The following is a 22,297-nucleotide window of genomic DNA, read 5'->3' as shown; positions in this document are numbered from 1 at the left end:
CAAGAACTTTGTCCAAAATACACATTCCGGGCCATCGCCCGACGTGGCATATCCACTTTGTTTAACTTAATCTTATCGTAGTACAATTTTAGTGGCCACACTCTTTTGGCATGATGACAGAAAGTTCTTTGTTAGCCTGGGCTTGCATCGTTCATCTATTCAGTTTAACATTGGTTTTCTCAATCATTGTATTGCTCGTTGATTGACTGATTAGTAAGGCTAAGGCCCAACCCAAGTTGCAAACAAAGGTGGATAAATAGGTGGAAATGTCGACAGCTTAGCACATTCATCCTGTATCTTATTACTTGGAAAACGAATGAGTTTTGCAACGACCAACAATCAATAAAAATTAACATTTCAAATGAATCCATTCATTTTTATACATTTTAATTAAAGTTCATAATTGAATTATTAAATTAATTATTTAAACATCTAAGCAATTACATAGTTTTGAAATTGCTTTCAATATGATATGATATTTTTGTAAGCCCCATAAGTCCCGTGCCAAGTTCATTAAAACCTTGTCTGTTTTATGAAATGTTCTTTTTTATTGAGCCTAACAATACGCACGAATCGCTGAATACTTAAAATTGTCAACCAGAATGGTATTATGATAACTTAGTTTATCTTGCTTTTCCTATCACTAATGTTTCCTGCCATATATATAAGCACACAGTGGTGGGTGTTCCTTATATAATGGGGAAAACACTTGTGCTTGCAATTGTCGTTACATCTTAAGTTAGTAAACGTATATTGTTTTTAGTTGCGGCTTCAATTCTGGAGGTATCACTGGAGTGTGTTCCACTTTTCGAGTAACTAAGCGCTTAAACCGTCCACTAAATTGCTTGCGAAATCCTTTAAAGCTGCTTTTATCACTTGAGGCCATCATGTCCTGAAAGAAGGAAAATTTTGAAAACGTTTTAGTAATATTAAAAAAACTAGTGGAATAAAATAACTTAGATATGTGGTTTGTTTTTAGCTTATCGCTTGGATTCTTGGAATGCCTTGTGAAGGTTTTTTCTAGGCTTATTGTAATACAGGTTTCATTGAATTAAATATAGTATATTAAACATAAAGGCGCTGTCTGAATTATAAATATTTGTGGTATACACCGGAGGTGAAAGTGAAACCCGGAAATCGCGTGCCAAAATGATTTAGCCCTTCTTTTAAGTTCATTAACTGACACCCGAACTCAATAGCTTTAAGATTTATTAACCCCTGCTGACCCACGTATATATGTGCGATTTTTAATCTTATCGCTAAAGCTATTTCTTAAAATAGATCTATTTAATGCTGAATGCGCTCCGTTAAATGCCTACAATTTACTGCCAAATGTCCGTATGTCTGTTCAGTGCTCATACTTCCATACATACTAATGATTTAGACGGCAATTGCTGAAGTGCAAATAATTTGTTTCCTCTTTATCTTCCGCCAACACACGAGCACACAAAGACTAGGAACTATATACTGTATATATACTATATAAATGGTCACCCGTGGAGTATCTAATAATCGTTACGTCATGATAATCTGCACCGATGAGGAAACATGTGCGAATCGCTAGTAGGATGGGTGGTGCATATATAAAAGTATAATAATATTTGCTAAACATAAAAATAAAACAGATACCAAGATGAGCAAAAAGATATCCACTTTTTCCCTATCATTTTGACGAGGTTTTCATATTAAATTACTTGTTTAAAGTATCTGTTAGATCGAGACGAATTCTACAGAGTTTTTGTACATTATTGAAGGAATCATGTTTGCTGAAGCAAAAATAACAGTTAGATATGTAATCGAACTGTTCAAAAATAAATCAATTTTACTTATAAATTACTTGTTTGAAATGAAATCAAAACGAATTCTACATGGGTTCCGGCTTTCTTTTTAATTATCTGGTCGGAAGTGGTCTACATGTCCATTGAGGTTATGACACTATCTTTTAAATTTTATTGTACACCTTATTTCGCATGAGTTTACGGATCCCCCACTTTTAATTAATATCATATAATCCTAAACATTTTTCTTCCTGTGTAGACTTACGGGGCTCAGGCAATTGTAGATATGCGGTGTGGGCAGTTTTGGGGGAAACGTCCACTCGGTTTGGTTTGAATTTCCAATTCCATTTCCATTCCCGTCGCAAACAGCTGGTGCATTTGCATTACTGGTCCTCACGAACGTAACGCTCTGGGTTTGTTTGGCAGGTGGTGATGATGCTGATGACGAAGATTGGGTGGGTTTTCCCCTGGTTTCGCTTGACTCCTTCATTTTTATGTGGTCGTCCCAGTAGCGAGTAAATATATTTTTGGTGTGGACTTCGGACGAAGGATGCGGATGCGGGGTGCTCAGATAGTCGGATACAGAAACATCACGTTGACAACATTTACTGCGGACAAGACGCATCGTTAGTTTCCCAGTGATACCCTCGAGATCGAAGCAAAGTTAGTTGTTCATTTCGGAAACTGTTTAGGTTTTAAGGTACACGCGTATCACAGATGGGGTGCTATATGATATGTATAGCTATACAGCAGATATGTCGACCATTTGCGGAAGAGGTTTTTCGGTATACTAATGTCTCGTTTTGTGTTTTCTGTTTTTTTTTTTCGGTTTTCAGGTAGGCGCTACCCAGCGTTACAGCGCGACTAGAATATCGATTTTCTGTACATGGGCTGGCCTTTTGGGTGGTGAGTTAGTCATGATGGGCTGCGCACTATACTTTTTAGCTCTCGTCCAAAGTTGGGTTCCTTTATGGTGCCTTTATTATTGCGACTTTCTTTCCCGAGGAGGTGTATTTATAGGAATGACACTTTTCATGTTTTTCATACTTTTCATCTTTTCAATTCTAGATACAACTTACACAATATCAATTTTATTTCTTTTTTGTTTTTCACTACTAGCTAGCTACTAGAGTCGAGTATTTTCTAGTCGTCGTGCAGGGGAAAAAAGCGATTAATGCTGGCACTCTTCACCACATACAAGTACATATGGTAGTAGTACGTTTGCACATTTTTCTCAACTGCTTTACACGTAAGTACGCACATTAGTATTTTGACTTCAGTGTTTGAGTACTTAAATCGAAATGAACTGAAACTAAACTGAACTGAACAAAAGCACAAGCAAAATATTAATCTGACTCATGTGCGCTTGACTACAGCGAAATACAGCCAAAATATCAACGAAAGTCGATGGTAATGTGCTCTCTTGATCTCTCTCCCGCTCTCAGGGATTCTCCCTACACCATGTTGTTGTTACAAATATACATATATAAATATATACAGGAGCGGTCAAAATAGTAGTAGTCGTTTTTTGCTAATGGAAATAGCAATGAAAAGCACATTGCAACCAACTTTTAAAGAATTTTATCATATTTTTGTGAAGATAAGACTATAAACTAAATGGGGAGTATGCATACTCATCATTGTTTTTAGATTTTTAATTAAAAAATATGTTCTCAAATTGTTCTGAGATCAATTACTACACTATATGGAAAAGTTAATTTTATTTAAAAAAAGTTTTTAAGTTTTAGTTTTTCTTGGACAATTAAATAAATATCAATGTTTTTGAAACCTCCTTTTGATTATTAGCATTATGTTTGAAAATTTATGTTTTTGAGACATTATTATATTGACCGCAGCTGTATATATATTCGTAGTATACAGTCGTAGTATGTGCACTCCTCGCTCTTTTTTCAAGACCTTCTGTGACGTCAACTGACATTAAGTGAGCACTGTATGTATGAAGCGAATATAAATAGCGGGTTTCGAGTGATTTACCCAAGATAAAATAATTCCGGGGAAAATGCAAACTGCAAAAACTTCCAAAACCTCGGGTAAAACGATCGCGAATATAATTATTATTTAGAAAACAATACGATGTTTCAAATTAAGTATTCCACGCCAAACTATCATCGCACTTAAGTAATTGGCTAGATTGCCGCCGACGAGTTAGCCTCTGAACTCAGATGCTAACTGAGTCCCGCTCTAAATATTTTTGTTTGTTGGCACGCTAATAAATTAAAACCAATTAAAAAATTGGGTAGGTATTTTGTTAGCGATATACATAAACGAACAATGGATCTTGTGCGATATTAAGTATCTGCATGTTTCATTTCCACTATTCCACGGCAGAGCTGGCTATTTGTGTATCGTTAGGAATTGCAGTAGTTGATCTTTCCCGCTCACCGTTTGCTTGTAGATATTTAAATGTTGCGGTTCAGTTAAAATTAATTTGTTATTTTTTTGTAAGTAAATAAATGCTAGAAAATGTCCAAACTCACCTATTCGACTAAAACTAATATTTTATTTGATTATTTCCATGGGTCTGTCTTGAATATTTGTAAATAATAGTATATTAATGTTTTTTAAAATAATTTTCTTGCCTTGATGATAGAACAATTGTGTATCCCTTTTATTAGATTTTAAAAACCACTTACGTATGTTTAGAAATGATATTTTATTTAGATTTATTTTTCGTTTTCACTGGTTCTGAACTGAATACTTTGGCTATCTTTTTTGTGAGATAAAAAACTGCGAACAATGCAAAAATTCCCAAAGACGCCAGCGATGTAATATTTTCAGATTTGAAATAACTTTGGAGTGGGCCCAAAAATTCGTTTCTGAAATACATGAAAGTTTTATAATTAATCATTTTTATTTTCATTTACAGTTATTACAAAAATCTTGTTTTATTAATTTCGATCTTCTTAAACCAGGAACTCTTGAAACCAGGGTAATATTGATTATTATAAGGTTTATGTACAAAATAAACGATTATGGATATTATACAACGGTTACAGTTAATATTTGGCTTTATATCAACGGAGTAATATTCAATAGCAAAATCAAGTCTCAAACTGACGTTATTTGCCACCTTGCACCGGGGACTAAAACTCATTATTTGTTAAGTTAAATTGTATAATAATTATTTAAGTAATTAGTTTGAACTCATTAATGGGTTTAAGAAATGTTTATCTTTGCTCAACTTACTAAGACATGTTTCAGTTTCTCACAAATCCCTATAAATAGGTCATAATAATCGAACTTTGAGTTTAATATTCGATCGAAATAGATATCAAAGAATGGCTGAGCTTTAAAAAATACTTACACGGCACTGGGTATTTGTGGTACTGGCTGCGGATGGCTCTGGGTTAAGTATCCCTTCTCAGCAAATTGGACAAATGCTTCGGGACTGTATTGTTTGGCCAAATACCGGTACATCTTTCCCTGCCTCAAGCTGAAAATGGTTAACTTTAATATATGGTTTTGTATAAACATTTACGGCAGCGGTGAAAATAATAGAAATAATGCACAAAAATATATAATGTTCATAAGCTAAAAAAAATGACTATTATTTTGACTATTATTATTTTATCTGTGTATAGGGACTTACAAAATAAAAGCCGGCGATTCCAAAGCTCCCAGTCTCTTGGCCGTCGATATCCCCGATTCCGCGCTGTTCATTCGGGCAATGTTCAACTTTCGCTTCAGCTTTCCGCCCACAGATTCCCAGACGGCATAAAGTCGCTGACAGACGGTACACTCGGCGGAATAGCTAGAAGTGGGTGTACATGTTTAGATGACTAATATAACATATTAGTATAGCCTAACTTACAAGAAGACAAACCAGTCCCCGGTGGTGGCCCCCGATGAGGCCTGAGTCAGGTGCTCGAAGTTGTCGTCGGAAAGCTCTTTCACAGCTGGCTCCAAATTGTCATTGAAAAAGTCTAGGATTTCGTCATCGTTCACCTCGCCATGGTACAAGATGGGTATTCCTCGCCTGAAAAAGACCAGAGCGGGTTCCTTGCTGGGATCGTAGATGGAAACCAGATTGCTGTCCACCGACTGCACCACAATGGTCGACAGAGTCTCCTGCAGTTGGGGATAAATTTTGGTGACCACATTTTCGTATTCCAAACAGCTCTGGCAATTGTTTTTGTCTGCAAGCCAAGTAAACCGGTGTCATGATAGTCCACGTAAGCCGGATATATATATATATAGTACTTACTAAATAGGACGACCACATTGCTGTTGCCGGTCAGAAGTTGAATTAACTCCGTGTCATCCACACGTCGCAAATCCTGTGCTTGAGCATTATTTCCCAGGCTTAAGCCCAACAATACAAAGAATATAAAACAAAGCATTATCTGGCTGTGGTGGTGTGAAGATCACTGGCAAAAGAAGCAATTGACTTGATCAGATCGGAACTTTAAGTGAGAGTGAGCCGGGTTATCGATAGTTCTCAAAATCTATCGCGTCAACAGTGATGGGAAAAAAAGTTTTGTATCTAGAGTGTGTACATTATATATAGGTACATTCACAATTGTAAAAGTTTTTCTTTTCTAAAAGTATATAATGTTTTGGGAAATGTATAAAATATTTTATTTGCAGGCTAATTAAAAAGCAAAAGCAAAAAAATTAAATAACAAACAAGTGTTAGGTATAAGAATTTTATACTTTCAATAAAATTTCTCGATTCTTAATACAAATGATACTTACCTTATTGTAATGAATAAAAACAAACGTATTTTATAAAACAATTTTATTTAAAAAAACAAATTTAACAAATAAATAATCAAATGTGCATGTAATACAATTCGTAATAATACATTTTTAACTACTTTTGGAATTCACCTTATGAACTTCTTCCTTCAAAGTTTTCTATAGAATTTATTACGAAATCGTAAAGATCTTCAATTTGTTTAGATAGTTTATCTTAAAAGCACAAAAAAAAAGGGAAAATATTATTTTTAATTTTAAACAGATCCTTAAAAATAACTTACCTTTGTCTGTTTCTACAAATTTACTTTCCATTCCATCGCTTTCACCAGATCCCGACATCATATCATCCTTAAAAATATTTTTCAGCTTTGGCAAAACCAGGAGTAGAAAAATCAAGCCGATAAATTTGACTATTTTCTTGAATATCAAGAGCTTTAACAATATCTTTCCAAGCGTATATAGGTTGATCTTGGACTTAAGTTTCTCCAGGAAGGATTCGTGGGAATGATAGGGAATGGGAGGAGCTGGCTTATAAAAGGGAGGTGGTGGACCATACACAGGATAACCAGAAGGTGGTCCGTATTCAGGTGGAGGTGGCAGGTAGTTGTTGTTTGGAGGAGGCAGGTAGTTGTTGTTTGGCGGCGGATTGTACTGGTATCCATTATTTGGTGGAGGCAGGTACTCTGGTGCGGAGGTGGCTGGCGGAAGGTAGTTGTTCTTTGGCGGGGAGTTATATTCATAGCCCCCACTATCGTTGCCTAATAGAAATAAGAAAAATGTTAAAATATAATGGAATACTATCAATTCCAACTTACTATTAACTTAAATTCAAAATTTAATAATATTATTTGTGGAATTAATTCAATAAATTAAATTCTTAAGTGGTTAATTTTCTTTCTTTTTTAATCTAATTAATTATAGTTTCCAGAATAAGGGAAACCACAGAAGGGGTCAACATAAAACCAAAAAATTGTCCAATAATATCCAACATTTTATTATAAAACAAGATCAAATTTAGTATCGAGGATAAGAATATTTAACTTAAAATCAAAACAACATTAATATGACTGACAAAGTTTATACGTTAAAGATTTTATGAAGTTGTTGATAATTAATTTCTTGGGCTTCAACTGAAATAATAATATTTCAATCATAACACTTATTATAAAGTTTAAGTCAATTCTTGCTTTTTTCAATCACTCTTCAATAAATTAGCTGATAAATATTTTAGAATCACAATTTACTAATATTTTTAATATTTATTAATATTTTTAAATTTGATTTTTTTTAATTTCACTTCTTGTTTGGGTTTAAATAATTGTCTTATTTTCTGTATATCCTTTTGTATCTTCACGCACCGAAATCCAAAGAATTCGAGTTCTGGATATCGCCAGAATAGCTATCCGGAACCGCAAAAGCGCAGGAAGCGCATATAAGAACTACAAGGTAATTATAACGCATTTTTTTGATCGCGGTAAGATATGAGTTAAACGGTTCCTAAAAATACAATAAACGGTTTTCTTGCCGTTCGTCTCTTTATAAATTTCGAACCGAATGCATTGCTGTAAAGAAAATATCTGGGCAACGTAGTATGTGCAAGTATTTATAACTGCCGTTGCTTTTCCCCCGAAAGGTTTTGGCCCCCATAGGGCATATATATACAATACACCATACACATATCATATCACTTGCGTATTCTTGCAAGAAATGTGGCTACCGTCTCACGTGCTGTTCAGTATTCATGCTACGTGCAATTGCTTGGATTGTGTTGGAGATTTCGAAACAGAGGCAAAAGAGTTCAATACAACTTTCACTACCTAACTTTCAAAAAGCCTGAAAATAGCATCAGCCTATATAGTATCTGCAGTCTTACGTTTTTGACCACTTTTTCGACAAATTGCTAAACTCGTTTTGTGGGAAAAAACAATTTGCATAAGTGTCACAAATTGATGACATTTCTAACAAGTAATGTAATACTTTAAGAACCTTTGGAATTTATTTGAATTAATAGCAATAATATTTGCAATATGATATAGTGAGTTTGCACCGTAGTAATTAATAGTTTTTCACCGCCGGATATGCTTATATTATAAACGACAAATCTTAGACTTGGCTAATGTGCCACCACATATCTTGAATAGTTAATTCCGGAATGCATTTATTCATATTTAATTATAACTACACTGCTAACTAACTAAGGTACTTGGTACACTGAAAAGTAGCTACTTGAATTTTAGTTAATACTTTTTAAGTTAGATTAGCCACTACCGTTTTGAAATATAAAGTTAAATTTTTATAGACAAAAAAAAAGTTGTTTAAGTTACAACTTGAATATTGAGTATTTTTAAATATGTTTGATATTATTTTTAAATAATATAAGTTATGGAAGGACCCTTGTTTTAATTTGAGTTGAGTTAATTTTTCACTGAGCATTATACTAATTTAAATATCTACCTGATTGCGAAACTGACCTAATTTTGGTTTCTGACAAATGACTGCGCGGTTCTTTTGAAATTCAAAAATCCTAAGCAACGGAAACAGTTACGAAAGTTAATTGTCAAATTATGTATAAACGCTCAGTCAATATTTCGTTATAGCGAACAAAAAATTTATTTTTGAAAAATTAACAAGTCCGCATAACAAACGGTCATACCGCAGCTGCTTTTCGAAACGCCCTAGTTTTTGCCAGAGGGTACGGTCATACTGCGCCTCTTGACTCAATTAGTATTTACATTTTTTTCAATTGGAACGCTGATAAAAGGTGAATTAAATTGTTGCATCGCAGGCGAAAACAGGACCAAATGGACTCAGCACAGGAAGACGGGGACTGCACGGATATATTTCTGGTCACGGCCAATGTTGGCAGCCTGTTCGAGGATGTACGTTTGAGATCCAAATAGAAATTTCCATAGGGCCAATAAGTATACATGTTTACATACGGCCCATACATACACGAAATGCGTAAATGTAAATACGCATATTTATGTATGGCCCCACTGACATAAATATATGTACACGCGAATATGTGTTTATCCAAACAAATTGATAATCCGCCCCCATATAATCGAATTTTCAACCGACCTTTCAGCCGGAGAGACTTTTGCAGCTATGGCTCCACGAATTCCTCGCCAAGATATCCATCGCTCAGCCCAAATTCCTGGCACTTCATCTCCAGGAAGTGGGCGGAAAGACCTACGAAAAGTCCATGGAGTACGTCCAGGAGTTCATCAAATGCCTCTGCGATGCCCCCGAAATGGCCCAATTCACCTGCGTACACATCTTCATGGACGAGGACTTCAAGTCGGCCGAGCACTTTACGGTAAGTGAAGTAAAGCTTTTATAATATTAAAACAAATTTAATTTTATACAAGCTATGCAGATTCTATACTGTTCTTGCTTTTTTTTACCAAAAATATTTGAAAACATCATAAACAAATAACAATATTTTTCTGCCGTTTGGTAAAGGTATCAAAGATCATTTGTATCAACAAACATTCTTTTTGGTTTATAATATTGAATACTGATTGATACTACTGATTTTTTATTAGCTATGTAGATTCTATATTGTTCTTTCTTCCGTTTACCAATTCATCATTTACCAAAATATTATTTTAGATTATTTTTAGATTTTAATATCATCATTTAATATCATCATCAATGAAGAAGCATTATTTTTGCTTTCAGATGATTAAATCTTTTTGATAGGGTGTCAACAAAGAGGCATTAAAATTGTTTACAAATTTATTGTTTGGATTTTCATTAAAATTGTTACTGAACCCAATGGTTTTATTTTAACTTATTTCTTGGTTCTTACTTCCATTTACCAATCATATTTTTTAATATCGTACAATATAGTTCTTAAATATTATTATTCAGTATATTTAAAGTTTTCACTTATCTGCCGATGAGTAAAGTTAATAATCAAATTTATGTTGTATCCTCAAATATCCTCAAATTGTCGATATCAAATGTTTACGAATTCTTTTTTTAAGAAATAATAAAAAATGTTATTCAAATCAATGGTTTATTTATACATACCGCATGCAAAATTTGAATATGTTATCTCAATGGGCTTAGTCACAACAGTTCATATTTCAATCAACAACAAAACTAAAATTTCTCTGGTTCTTTAAAGCTGATTCATAAATAATATGTGAAAAAATGGAAATCAAAATTGTAATGAAACAACATTAAAAGTATTTGTCTTATTATAATTTATATAGATCACACATAATATATATATTATATATATATAATATATTAATATAATATTTAAAATATTATCTTTTAATAGGCCCTTGGAAGTCTTTACTTTGTCCACCAGGATGTTGCCTCTTTGAAAATATGGAATTTCTTAACCCACAGTTGGGAGGAAAGTCTCCAAGATATTAAAGATAAACATATCTATTCCGGAAATATTGAAACTATTGCCACCAAGGAAAAGTCCAAATTCCCGCAGCATTTCTTTCCGGAAGTAAGTTGAAAACATTTGATTTTTGGAAATTTATGAATCTACTATATCTGATTTAGTGTAAATGGTCCCGAAAAGGTTTTATGCGAACACGGTGGGAAGTCAATGGCACAGTCATCGATCTAGTCAACATTCACTTATTTCACGATGCCTCCAATTTGGCTGCCTGTGAGAATTTTCCTTCTGTTTATTGTAAGACGCGGAGAAGAGCCTTAGTTCATACTATTGAAAGGTAATTTTGTATTTAAGTTAGCTTAAATCAATGTTAACTTATTACAACCAAAACAGGTTCCATTTGGACGAGCAGAACGGTACTGTGCCATTTTTCGTCTTTGGGGATTTTAATTTTAGATGTGACACCGAAGGAGTTGTGAAAGTAAGCTTACCATCCGAGTTATCCCGAAAAATATTCAATTATTATAATTTATTAGGAACTAACTGAGAACTTGACTCCTCATCGCGTTCAAAATGTGAAGAATGAAAACGATAAGATCCATTATCGCAACTCAACAGGAAACAACGTACTTACTGTTGGAAAAAAAGAATTTAGTCATGCCGACCATCAACTAAAATTTAAAGAAGACTGGGTAATAAGTTTATATGTCAACTCCACAATTACATAATGACTAATTTGTGTCTATTCTAGCTCAAGAAGTTTGACAGAGAGCTGGAGCCACTTAAAGACATCCTAGTCGAGTATCCCATTAAGTTTGTGCCGTCATATCCGTTCGAAGAGGATCCAGAAATGCCCACCGACTATATGTCCACCCGCTGTCCGGCTTGGTGTGATCGGATTCTGATGAGTCCCCAAGTCCACGAGATTATTCGGAGCGATGATTGGACTTACGGAATGATCGGTGAAGCTGTCTGCATGGGCGACCACAAGGTAAAGATACTTTGAGACCATCAAACTTTCTTTTAATAACTTCAGAAGCAATCTAAAACTACTTACAAATATCGATTGCTCTTTACTTTGCACCACTTTTCATAAATATTCTTGCTCTTCGCTATTAGAGGCTTCAATTGATTCCGAATGTCTTACTCAAACAGGCTGATTCTAATTCTGCTTCAATTCCTAACCAACTATAAAATTGTAGTGCGCTTACCATATCCTCTGTGTTTAATAGAAAGATATTTCAGATATTCCAAACCACAACAAAAAAACTAGGAAAGGATCGTATTAAATTTGCAAGGATATTTAAAGACTTCGGTGGATCGAAGTTAGTTCTGAAATTTTTTAGTGTCGAATTTGATTCTGAGTTTAGAACCTATTAAAGAAAAGTAAAGCGATAGGACTCTCATATGTATATACCATTTCTAATGGCATTTTGTACTTCAATCGGTCTAATAATTATTATCTCTTCCTTTTTTTGTCATGTAGCCTGTTTACTTAACTGTCCGTCTTAAACCAAACAAAGGTACTTATAGATCTTGTGATTGCAACTACACGAATACTTACGCCAACGCACCCAACAAAATCTCAACATCATCACCTCTGCCCGCAGCCAAACTGAAATATTGTCCCTATTCGAATAAGCTCTTTGAGGATATAGCCACCAATTCAAAGCTGATCAATGAGACGGAGGCTCGCAATATTTACAATTCTCTGAAAATTAGTCAAGATGGGGAGGAGGAGGCTAGTAAATCGTCCTCCTCGAACTTCCCGAACATTAGTATTAACATAATTGATTCCGATAATATCTGCATGTGCTTGTGCGCACACCTTTCTAGTAATAGTCTGCTCCAGTTGGACGATACCAGCCGAACTGGCGAAGCCATCTGTCCCATGTGCCGAAACATAATCAAGAGACAGCCCGTGGCTCACCGGTATAAGCTGCTGTCCAAGCGTTTGATGCTAACACAGGATATAATAATCAATCGCATAGACACGCAGCACTTGAGCACGGACTCTGAGGGACGGCAGTACGAAGATCCCTACACGCCGGAGAGCACTGAGTCCCATTCGCCGTATCCGGAGGTCACTAGCTCGTGCACCTCCACCTCCAGCAGTTCACGTAGTCCCCTAGAAGGCAGACTAGCGCTAGATAGAAAATCAGAGAGCAAAGCTGGTGAATCGGACATATCGCCCTGTCCCGAGGTGGCTGAAAAACCACCTCCAAGGGGAGCCGTTCCACCTGGTCAGCTTAAATCCCGGTTAGAGAACCTTAAGCGCTTGTCCATCAAAGACGAGGAGGGCAACACAGTTGATGAGCCGGCGGCGGCGGTGGTGGGTGATGTTGATCAAGTTGACTCTGCTCTAACTCCTCGCCCAAAACGCAGCTCTCGTGTTATTCCTATGTGTTGTACTATCCACTAACCACTAATTCCAGTTCGTTGTTACTTTGATATATATTTCGTTGTTAAGAAAAGTATTTTTAAGCCAGCGATTAGATTACCGCTTGCTATTTATTATTATAATAACACTTATTTCACGCCTTATATATAGTAATAAAAGGATTCTTTTCTATCTGCATGCTTTTAATAGCGTGGACTTACCAAAAAATTAACCGGCTATGTTTAAGTCTTAATTTCATTAGTTTTTGATTTGTTATTTATACAGCTATCTTAAGTATTTAAAATCTCTTATTGAATCTTGATCAAAAACTATAAAATTCGGAGTTAAAAGCCCTAAAATTTATATTTAAGTTTTAGTTTGACTTGTACTGAAGATATTTTTGAATTTACTTAGTGTAAATTCATATTTTAAGGCTACTGAAATCATTGTAAATGTGTCAGCTGAAGTATTGCAATTCTAATTTATATTATGTGCGCATTTCAAGAGCCATATCGAATATAATTCTAATGTACTTTGTTCCTTTTTGCAATAGCAGCTTTTAAGCCCGTATAACATTTTTCTTTGAATCTATGTTTTAATTATGTATATTGTTTACCATGTGTTCGTCTTCTTTAAGAAAATAAACTACGTTTTTTACCTCATTTGTCTTCTTTTCTTTTTCTTTTTATTTGTATTTATTTTTGAAAGTGAAAGTGTCTATCTTTTTCAGTTTTTTTACGCCAATATCAAAGTTGCAAACCGACCAAAACAAGTTTTGTGGATTCAAAGTCGAGTTTGCAGCCTAGTTTGTAATGCCTTCAAATCGTGTAATCTTATGTTTGAATTCTTGTAGGCCCTGCAGATCCCACCGGAATATCAAAGTTGCCGGAGAGCTTGGCAAACTTGGTGAACCAAGCGCTGAACGACGACAGTCTGTGGATGGAGCAGTCCGTCGTCGAGGATTCGAGTGCCAAATCACGCTACATCTTGATGAAGAAGGCAGCCACAATTCCCTGCAAAGAAGACCCCCATGAAGCCGGGGCATCGTTGGACATCAAGGGAGATGGACTCGATACAGAGAGTTCAATGCTGCTGAAGGAAACAACCGTCTGAGCTGTTAAGCTTCGAATCTATCAACTAATGTCAGCTGAGCCAATAACTTGTACCGTGTGGTTTTGTGTTATGTACCTGTTATGTTAAACGCGTCCAATATGAGCTATTTATTTGTCACACCGCCAAGACATGTGGGAGAAGCAGTCGCAGTAATAAAATATACATACGTGGTAGTTGCATTTATTTCAGAAAAACGTTCAAAATATGAAAGATGAAATCGAAAGCAGGTGTTTTTAAACAAAGTTCCACCACAAGCACTAAGACTACGGCTAGGCGACTGATTATTCGATGAGTTTTTTGGCTTTGAAGTATCTGCGGAGGTACAGAACTTGCCACGTCGCCAAGCCAAGCAGGCAGCACATGCTGAAGATGCTGAAGAACAGGACGCGGCTGTTGGTTTTCTCTGCAGGAAAGAACAATGATTAGATGGGTTCTTGAGCTATTAAGGTATTACTTTTACCATTCGTATCGCGCATTTCCTCTTCCCGCTTGCGCATGAGAACAAAATCGCGCACAATGGAGTCGGAAAGGTCCTCTAAACGCTTAAGATCCACTTCCAGGGGCTTCAACTTGGAGGCTTCGCCAATCTGAGTTGGAACATAACAACATATGAAATTTAACAGATAACAAAGGCGACTTAAGTGTACTTACGCCTTCGTAGCTCTTGGTTTCCACACCCTTTTTCGTCTGCAGCGATACTTCCTGTACAATGCCGCGTTGATCTGGTAAAATATATGAAAACTTGTTATGCCATAGGTTTCATTTTCATGGCTCTACATATTATTTTAGGTCTTTTCTTTTTTAACGTAAAAATATCATGATATATTATTAATATGCACAAAATTCAAATTCATAATATAGTTATAATTTTAATGATTATTCATGTTATTTTCGGTATTTTCTTTTTGATATTTCCAATTTACCATATTTATATTATATTTAAAAAAAATCGTAATCAAAAATAAGTACCGCTGTGTATTGAACACTGGCTCTGCCCTACATAGCATGTGACTTTTTAAATTTATATTACAGATGTAATTATTTAATAACCAATTTACACATATACTTTATGCGTAGCTCCGGTAAACATGACTTACGTGGAGGAACTTTGGATATGAAGCAAATCTCGTAGGCGTCGTACACCTCGGACATGAAGCTGAATTTGCCTTTGGTGATGTGCTCCTTCTGCGACAGGATGTGTCCCTTGGTGTCGCGAGCCTTTTGTACACAAAACCGGTGTTAAAACCATGGTAATATATAAATTTGATGTAGAAAACTCACTACATAGTCGATGATTTGGCCGGGCACGTCGGACACCTCGTATTCGCCCATAACGAGTTGGTTCGCCTGGATGTCCTCCTTGAGGCACTTTTGGGTGTTCGGGCTGAGCTTGAACATCACGGCGTGGCTGCTCCAGGCACTGGCCATCAGAAGGCACACGATAAAAGCCGCCCTAGCCATCTCAACAATTTAAATCTAACAAAATCTACGGCTGACAAAGATGAGGTGGCTACTTGCTTCTTCTTAGAGGTGGAGAATATCGATGTTTTTCCATCTCGAACGATGTATCGACAGTAGTTTTCTGTGACCGCCCTGGTATTTTTGGTAATCAGTGTTGGAAAAATACCACAGTTGTTTATTGTTTTTAAATAAAGCATTTAATAACATTAAAAGATTATAAAAAATTTACAATATAAAGATTTTTTTATTTCAACCTTATTTCCTCAAAACTTTCCTTTCAACAACCGTTATTTTAGTGTTGTCAACATTGCTTTTGTCTCCACAACGCCGTTCATTAAAAATACACGGCTTCGGATGCGTTAAGAATCCCATCAGTGTATTGGTTAATGTGCGTGTGGTGTCAGTGTATGTGGTTCTTTAAGTAAAAAATATATCGAGTTTATTAAAACTTTTAAGCAACAAATTCGCCTGCCTTGTGTTTTTATATCATTTATTTTAAAAGGGGTAACTAAGCGAAGTGAAGTGCAACCAAAACCGAACGGCATTATTAAGTAATTTTCGTATTTGCAGGCAAAAAGTGCAGCAAATGTCAGGCGTGGATCAGGTAATTGTATTTTGCATACATATGTACATACATATGTTTCGATTCGATTTATTTGGGGTTCCGCAGGAAGATTTTCGACCTTAAAATGATGTACACATAATATGCATGATGTACTCGAGTAATAAATAGTATTAACCTGCTGTGTGTTTTTGTTTCAGATGAAAATACCAGGAAACACAGGTATATAACACAACCTACCACCACAGACAGAGTTTTCTTATAGACAACAGGAACCAACTACCTTCGTTCGATCGTATTTCCTGCTTAATGTGCGATTTTAATGTACATTTTCTCCCAAAATGCCTCAAAATGCAGCTAAATCGGTTGAGGAGCGTAATATACCATGGAGCCAGCAAGTCGATGAGGCCTCTTATGAAAATCTACCCTCTCCCACTCACGATGATGTCTCTGGTTAGTAGTCGACTATTAAATTTTAATCCATAACCAATAGATCCGATCTCCCATCGATTCCCCAGTCAATGAAAGCTCCATGCAATTCCAATATCCGCCGTTCAACTTTAAGGAGAACTGCAACACTCCATGGAATAATATGAACAAGGGCCGAAAAGCAAGCTCAAACAACCATGGTATGTATAGTTGTTTTCATCAAGTACTTACACTTTTGCTCAGTGTGCAATCGTTCTCGCTAACTGGTTTTTCGACTCTGCCAATATGCATAATGCAGTCGGTGCATCGGGAAGTCGTCCGATTAGCTTCCGATTGGAAGCACTGATGGCTTAAATCTCCAATTGAATAACAACGATTCCCAGATCAATTTAGGTTGTTTTTCTTAATTAAATACTTTTGGAAATTTAAATTTAAACCGAACTCGGTTGACAGAAATGCTAAAACACCACCTAAAAGATTAATATGAAAGAAATATCGTTTTCAGATTTCAATTTCGGGGCAGTTAATCTATTTTTTAGATACAAGCGCTTCTGTTTTTAAAATGTTTAAGGTTTATTTAAAGAATTCTATGCCACTTTTAAAACGTTGGCTTAATTTTTAAAAAAATTAATTACTAAAAAAATAACACACAAGAAGGTATTTTCAATTTATAAGATTTTTAAACGCGAAATTATCCTTGCTTTGTTTGCTGACAATCTCTTTTAATATCAAAGAAAAAGGTCGTCTTTTGAAACAGTTAAAAAATATAAGATCATTTTAATTTTGTAACGAAATATTTATCATGAGGCCATAATATCATTTATTATTTGCAAAGTTACTGCACACCAAAATCTGTAGGGTTTTTTTCTTAGAATCATTACCAATTTGAAGTGTTAAAATATCAACAATACCTTTGCCTTCAGTATATCCTCAGCCCAATCCTCTGCAGCCATAGTTTTAATGGCCGTGGTCATGACCTTTTGGAGGTTTTCCGATTGCTTCTTGAAGATGTAGAATATTTCGTGCGTGGTTGCATTGGGCTGCTGGGCACACCAGCACTCCATGTTGGTAATCAGGCCCAAGGAAGCGTAGAGGATGCCGGCCTCCTTGGCCAACGTGGCCTCGGGACACAGGGTCATGCTTAGGAGATCGGCGCCCCACTTGCGGAACATATTATTCTCCGAAACGGTGGAGTAACGTGGTCCTTCGAGGGTGAGCACGGTTCCACTGGATCGCGTGGGGAAGTCCAACTCCTTAGCGGCACCCACAAGATGCTGTCTAGTGCGTTCGCAAAAGGCAGGATTCATGGGAACGTGACAGACGCCCAAGGGACTGCCCACAGCGCCATCGTAAAAGGTTTGAGCTCGCCTCGTCGTCTGATCGATCACATCGTGGGGCACAACCAGATGTCCTGGTTGGAAGTCGTCCCTCAGGGAGCTGTATGTGTTCGTAACCAGGATGTGGGTGCAGCCCATCTTACGCATGGCCCATACATTTGCCCGGTAGTTGATGTTGCTCGGCATGATGTCGTGGTTCCTGCCATTTCGCGATAGGAGCGACACGTTAACGCCTTCTATCTGGCCATCGATAATCACATCCGATGGCTTGCCGAAGGGCGTGCAAACAGCATATTCCATGCGCTCCTCCAAATAAATGGGCCTGTCCAGATTGGCTTCCCCTATGATTCCGATCTTAATTGGAATGGTGTCCCTCTCCTCCTCACTCGTTAGATCTAATTCTCCCTCCATCGAAAATGGAAAATTTTGATAACTTTTTGTAAAATCTGATTGCCTGAAAGTGAAATAAAATTCAAAATGTAATTTAAGAAAGTAGAATTGCCTTCTAAAATTTGTAATAATGCATATCCACCCACAGATTATGGAAATTTGCTTTTATGTTTCAAGAAGACTCACTTTTATAAGGACAAGGATACTTGAAGATTTATAAAAATAATTAATAATCGATTTATTAAATACGTTTACGGCGCATCATAAGGATGAGTTTATGCACCTTATTTTTTTTGTACTAATAATTAATTCTGTAAAAATGAATCTAATTCATAGTTTTATATCCATTTTTTTAGATTCATATAAAAGACATGGACATAGTATTCCCAACAACACTAGACGCGACGAGCACCAAGTAAATCCTTGGAATTCCAGGAAACCAGCAGCACAGGTACATTAATTTTAAGAATTTTTTAAGATCTGTTAGACATTTAAAATAACATTATTTTTAAAACTGTGGTATTACTTTTGTAATGGCTTGTGGTTTTTTTAATCAACTTTATAATTATTATTAATCGCTTTGTATTGTTTATGTTTTAAGTTTGGGAAGTAATGTATTTATGTATATCTTTTCCACAGTCGATTCGAAATGAGAACGACCACCCGTCTACAAAACTGGACAACAGAACAAGCGATGAAGCACAAACTCAAGAAGTTGTCGCCGCTCCCAAGAAGACAACCTGGGCCTCAATTGCCTCCCAGCCGGCTAAACTAACATCTAGAGTGAGTGTTCACATAAAATTGTCTGCCAACCGATTGTATTACCTAGTTTTTGTTAAACAGGCAGCGTCCACCACTTCCAACAATAAGAAAAAGGGTCCGGGCATGCCACCACCACCAATGGTACCAGGAAAGCACAATTTAGACGTTAGCGTATGGGACTTGCCGAACAATAAACCGCCTCCTGTACCTTCTCCACCCTCGCCGATCGACTTGAGCTACTCCGATTTGAGCTCAGACTTTTCGGTATCGGGCAACACAGCACCGCCATTGGGCGCTCGAACCGAGAAGGTACACAAAGACACGGAGAACTTCCAGAAGTACGAGAGCAAGGGATTAGGCATCAGCAACAATAATTTCAGCAGAGCCAAGGTTTCGCCAACGGGTCCGGTTCGCCGGAATCCGGGAGCCCAGCAGCCGCCGGTCCACCATGCAGCAGCTCCGCCCCGTCCAGCGACCAACCCGGGACCCTTTGGGCCACCCAACGCCGCCAGGCGACACGATGGAGTGCCACATCCCAATCGCAACTCAGAGCGCTCGGGCAACTATTCCAGTTTCCGGAGCAGCGAGTTTGAGAACGCCTCCAAGTTCGAGTACCGGGACGAGAACCAATCACGACCGGTGGAGGCCACATCGGCCACCGAGGAGGTGCCTGTCGATCCCCAACTTTTGTTGGATGAACTAAAAGACAAAAACAATTACAACCCGAAAGTGGTGGACTTGAACAAGGCCACGGCAGCCAGGTATTACTTCTATATATTTTTAAATATATATATATCTTACCTTTCTACCCTTTGCAGGTTTTTTGTCATCAAATCGTATTCCGAAGATGATATCCACCGCAGTATAAAGTATGAGATATGGTGCTCCACAGACCATGGCAACAAGAGATTGGACGATGCCTTCAAGGAGCGGCACAAAGAGGGCGGCAACATCATGCTCTTCTTCTCGGTGAACGGATCCGGCCACTTTTGCGGGATGGCACAAATGATGACGGCGGTGGACTACAACTCAACGTCGAGCGTCTGGTCGCAGGACAAGTGGAGGGGCAAGTTCAAGGTGAAATGGATATATGTGAAAGATGTGCCTAATGGAAAGCTGCGCCACATTCGACTGGAGAACAATGAGAACAAGTCGGTGACGAACTCGCGAGACACCCAGGAAGTGCCCAACGACAAGGGCATCGAAGTGCTGCAGATCTTGCACTCGTACAACCACTCAACGTCCATATTCGATGACTTCTTCCACTACGAGAAGAAGCAGGAGGAGGAGGTCTCCTCAAAGCGTCCGCCAATGCATGTTCCCGATGGCAACAACCAAGGGCAGGCGCCACTGGCCCGTAGTTTTAACCGCCAGGTGGACGACAAGGACAGGGATCGGGATCGCGATGGACGAGGTGGAGGTGGTGGTGGTGGTGGCATGTCACAAAAACACTTTAACGCCGGAGGCGGCGGAACAGGTTTCCGTAATCCAGGTCACAGGGGCAATTACAGCGAGTATCGTCGGGGATTTGACATGCAGAAATCAGGCGGCGGCGGCGACTATCAGTTTAAGGACCGAGATGGCTTGGACTTTGACAGAGAAAATGACTTTGGAGCCCACTATGGATCCAATAACAGAAAAAACGAATATCAACAGAACAATACTAACAACAAGGCCAGGTTAAAAACCCGTGATCGTGATTTCAGTACTGAACAAATAAAAATCGGCGTGCGCTTTAAGGTTGGCTTGTCCGCATCTAAGGATCTGCCAAGAGTGAGTTCTCTCTGATCGATTTATGAATTCGTATGTTAATTTTATGGTTTCTTTTTTGCAGGACACCGACAAGGATAAAATGCGAAGCAATGAATATTCATAAATTAAACTGAGCTGCGGTAGAATTCTTTTTTAAATGATATTGAATGGACTCCCACAATCCGTTGAATTGCTTAGAGATGTTTAACTATAATTTTTAGATTTTTTAACCATTGCGTGTACAAGATAAAATCCCGATTCATGAAAACATATATAAAACGAACATGTGGGACTAGGATTAATGATTAAAATATGATAACATTTTTACGTAATTATTTATTACAATATTTATATAAATCTATTGACGCTCACATTGAACAGTTCATAAACAAATTAATGATCGATTTTGCCGATATATACAACATTTATAAACACCAAGGAGTCTGCTTCAGCCATTCCTTGTAGTTGCACTGTAACAATTTATACAACTTATTTGAATCTAAAGTGTACACGACTTATGTATGTATAATATAATTAAAGTAACCAATCCATCATTTACTCATTGACTAAACTACCAGCATCTCTTAATATAAATCCGCTATTTGTAAGAGATTGATCAAAACTTTGCTTTCCAACAAGTTTAAAAATAGTATTTTCTAAATAATACTTACACGTAAAGCAATATGGGCCGAATATTATTACTTTCACAGCGCTTTCCAATAATTATACGTTAGTGGAAGACTGAAACACTATAATAAAAAAAGTCATGTACGTAACAAAATTAAACTCGACAAAAGTTATAAACATAAAGCGAACTCAAGCTCTAAATGCGAAGACATATTTGATTAACAAGCTATTATTTTTAGTTTAAGCAAACACGAAAGGAAAAATAGAGTAACAATGGAGATACAATGCTAACGTTCCCTTCTAGTTTCCTGGTTATAATAAATTCGAAGGTTTAGAATATTCGGACAACCGAAGCATGCTGGTAAGTATTCAGTGGACACGCAAATATTAAACTGAAATTGAAATATTGATTTAAGAAATCATGATCACCATTATTTATACTTTATTTATTTATACAATGCTAACTTATAGTTAAAACTAGGAGCTAACAGAAATAATGTTTAGAGCTATAGCTGCAAGAGGCCTTAATCTTGACTCCACAAAATTCAGGCTGTAGATAAATCCACTCCCATGATTACTTGGTGACTGCTATGAATCAAAGATAATATATTTGATATTAAT

The 22,297-nt window shown here is 36.9% G+C and overlaps 7 protein-coding genes and 1 long non-coding RNA gene across 14 annotated transcripts; 3 read left to right on the top strand and 5 right to left on the bottom strand.

Annotated features, from left to right (window-relative positions):
• Positions 1–528: 528 nt before the first annotated feature.
• On the bottom strand, positions 529–3,920 carry LOC128265949 (uncharacterized). 3 transcript variants are annotated; one of them, XM_053002227.1, is made up of 3 exons: positions 3,774–3,920; positions 2,044–2,386; positions 529–892 (listed from the first exon to the last, which is right to left on the bottom strand). In XM_053002227.1, exons 2-3 carry the CDS (start codon positions 2,266–2,268, stop codon positions 740–742), a joined length of 378 nt encoding a protein of 125 aa, XP_052858187.1. In that variant the 5' UTR covers positions 2,269–2,386; positions 3,774–3,920; the 3' UTR covers positions 529–739. The 3 variants fall into 3 exon arrangements, with proteins under 3 accessions (XP_052858187.1, XP_052858181.1, XP_052858172.1); XM_053002221.1 differs by lacking the exon at positions 3,774–3,920 and adding an exon at positions 2,858–3,155; XM_053002212.1 differs by lacking the exon at positions 3,774–3,920 and having other exon boundaries at positions 2,044–3,159.
• On the top strand, positions 3,908–5,232 carry LOC128265965 (uncharacterized). Its single transcript, XR_008268983.1, has 2 exons — positions 3,908–4,035; positions 4,666–5,232. It is a non-coding gene; the product is annotated as an uncharacterized LOC128265965 (long non-coding RNA).
• Positions 4,434–6,218, bottom strand: LOC128265876 (thioredoxin domain-containing protein). 3 transcript variants are annotated; one of them, XM_053002103.1, is made up of 6 exons: positions 6,004–6,218; positions 5,611–5,935; positions 5,389–5,550; positions 5,104–5,232; positions 4,986–5,014; positions 4,434–4,615 (listed from the first exon to the last, which is right to left on the bottom strand). In XM_053002103.1, exons 1-5 carry the CDS (start codon positions 6,137–6,139, stop codon positions 5,005–5,007), a joined length of 762 nt encoding a protein of 253 aa, XP_052858063.1. In that variant the 5' UTR covers positions 6,140–6,218; the 3' UTR covers positions 4,434–4,615; positions 4,986–5,004. The 3 variants fall into 3 exon arrangements, with proteins under 3 accessions (XP_052858063.1, XP_052858054.1, XP_052858067.1); XM_053002094.1 differs by lacking the exon at positions 4,986–5,014; XM_053002107.1 differs by lacking the exons at positions 4,434–4,615; positions 4,986–5,014 and having other exon boundaries at positions 5,204–5,330.
• A 304-nt stretch (positions 6,219–6,522) lies between these two features.
• Positions 6,523–8,056, bottom strand: LOC128265915 (uncharacterized). Its single transcript, XM_053002157.1, has 3 exons — positions 7,856–8,056; positions 6,779–7,255; positions 6,523–6,710 (listed from the first exon to the last, which is right to left on the bottom strand). The coding sequence occupies exons 1-3, from the start codon at positions 7,956–7,958 to the stop codon at positions 6,631–6,633; spliced, it is 660 nt and encodes a 219-aa protein (XP_052858117.1). The 5' UTR covers positions 7,959–8,056; the 3' UTR covers positions 6,523–6,630.
• A 1,126-nt stretch (positions 8,057–9,182) lies between these two features.
• Positions 9,183–14,521, top strand: LOC128265838 (inositol polyphosphate-5-phosphatase A). Of its 3 annotated transcripts, XM_053002066.1 has the most exons (9): positions 9,184–9,376; positions 9,586–9,816; positions 10,792–10,971; positions 11,028–11,200; positions 11,257–11,344; positions 11,400–11,555; positions 11,615–11,854; positions 12,350–12,386; positions 14,097–14,521. In XM_053002066.1, the coding sequence occupies exons 1-9, from the start codon at positions 9,299–9,301 to the stop codon at positions 14,354–14,356; spliced, it is 1,443 nt and encodes a 480-aa protein (XP_052858026.1). In that variant the 5' UTR covers positions 9,184–9,298; the 3' UTR covers positions 14,357–14,521. The 3 variants fall into 3 exon arrangements, with proteins under 3 accessions (XP_052858021.1, XP_052858026.1, XP_052858030.1); XM_053002061.1 differs by lacking the exon at positions 14,097–14,521 and having other exon boundaries at positions 9,183–9,376; positions 12,350–13,905; XM_053002070.1 differs by lacking the exon at positions 12,350–12,386 and having other exon boundaries at positions 9,185–9,376; positions 14,097–14,285.
• On the bottom strand, positions 14,521–15,906 carry LOC128265920 (transmembrane emp24 domain-containing protein bai). The gene is made up of 5 exons (XM_053002170.1): positions 15,638–15,906; positions 15,454–15,574; positions 15,008–15,078; positions 14,817–14,943; positions 14,521–14,759 (listed from the first exon to the last, which is right to left on the bottom strand). Exons 1-5 carry the CDS (start codon positions 15,815–15,817, stop codon positions 14,638–14,640), a joined length of 621 nt encoding a protein of 206 aa, XP_052858130.1. The 5' UTR covers positions 15,818–15,906; the 3' UTR covers positions 14,521–14,637.
• Positions 15,907–16,171: 265 nt separating this feature from the next.
• On the top strand, positions 16,172–21,859 carry LOC128265830 (YTH domain-containing family protein). Its single transcript, XM_053002049.1, has 10 exons — positions 16,172–16,321; positions 16,388–16,421; positions 16,580–16,601; positions 16,737–16,832; positions 16,898–17,008; positions 18,892–18,986; positions 19,175–19,318; positions 19,379–20,058; positions 20,116–21,070; positions 21,132–21,859. The coding sequence occupies exons 2-10, from the start codon at positions 16,404–16,406 to the stop codon at positions 21,171–21,173; spliced, it is 2,163 nt and encodes a 720-aa protein (XP_052858009.1). The 5' UTR covers positions 16,172–16,321; positions 16,388–16,403; the 3' UTR covers positions 21,174–21,859.
• LOC128265961 (purine nucleoside phosphorylase) lies at positions 17,555–18,573 on the bottom strand. Its single transcript, XM_053002230.1, has 2 exons — positions 17,720–18,573; positions 17,555–17,660 (listed from the first exon to the last, which is right to left on the bottom strand). The coding sequence occupies exons 1-2, from the start codon at positions 18,554–18,556 to the stop codon at positions 17,625–17,627; spliced, it is 873 nt and encodes a 290-aa protein (XP_052858190.1). The 5' UTR covers positions 18,557–18,573; the 3' UTR covers positions 17,555–17,624.
• Positions 21,860–22,297: the final 438 nt, after the last annotated feature.

This window comes from Drosophila gunungcola, chromosome 3R, assembly GCF_025200985.1.
Source record: "Drosophila gunungcola strain Sukarami chromosome 3R, Dgunungcola_SK_2, whole genome shotgun sequence".
Classification (NCBI taxonomy): domain Eukaryota; kingdom Metazoa; phylum Arthropoda; class Insecta; order Diptera; family Drosophilidae; genus Drosophila; species Drosophila gunungcola.
The sequence above is the reverse complement of the archived record's forward strand: the minus strand, read 5'-3'. Positions and strand labels throughout refer to the sequence as shown.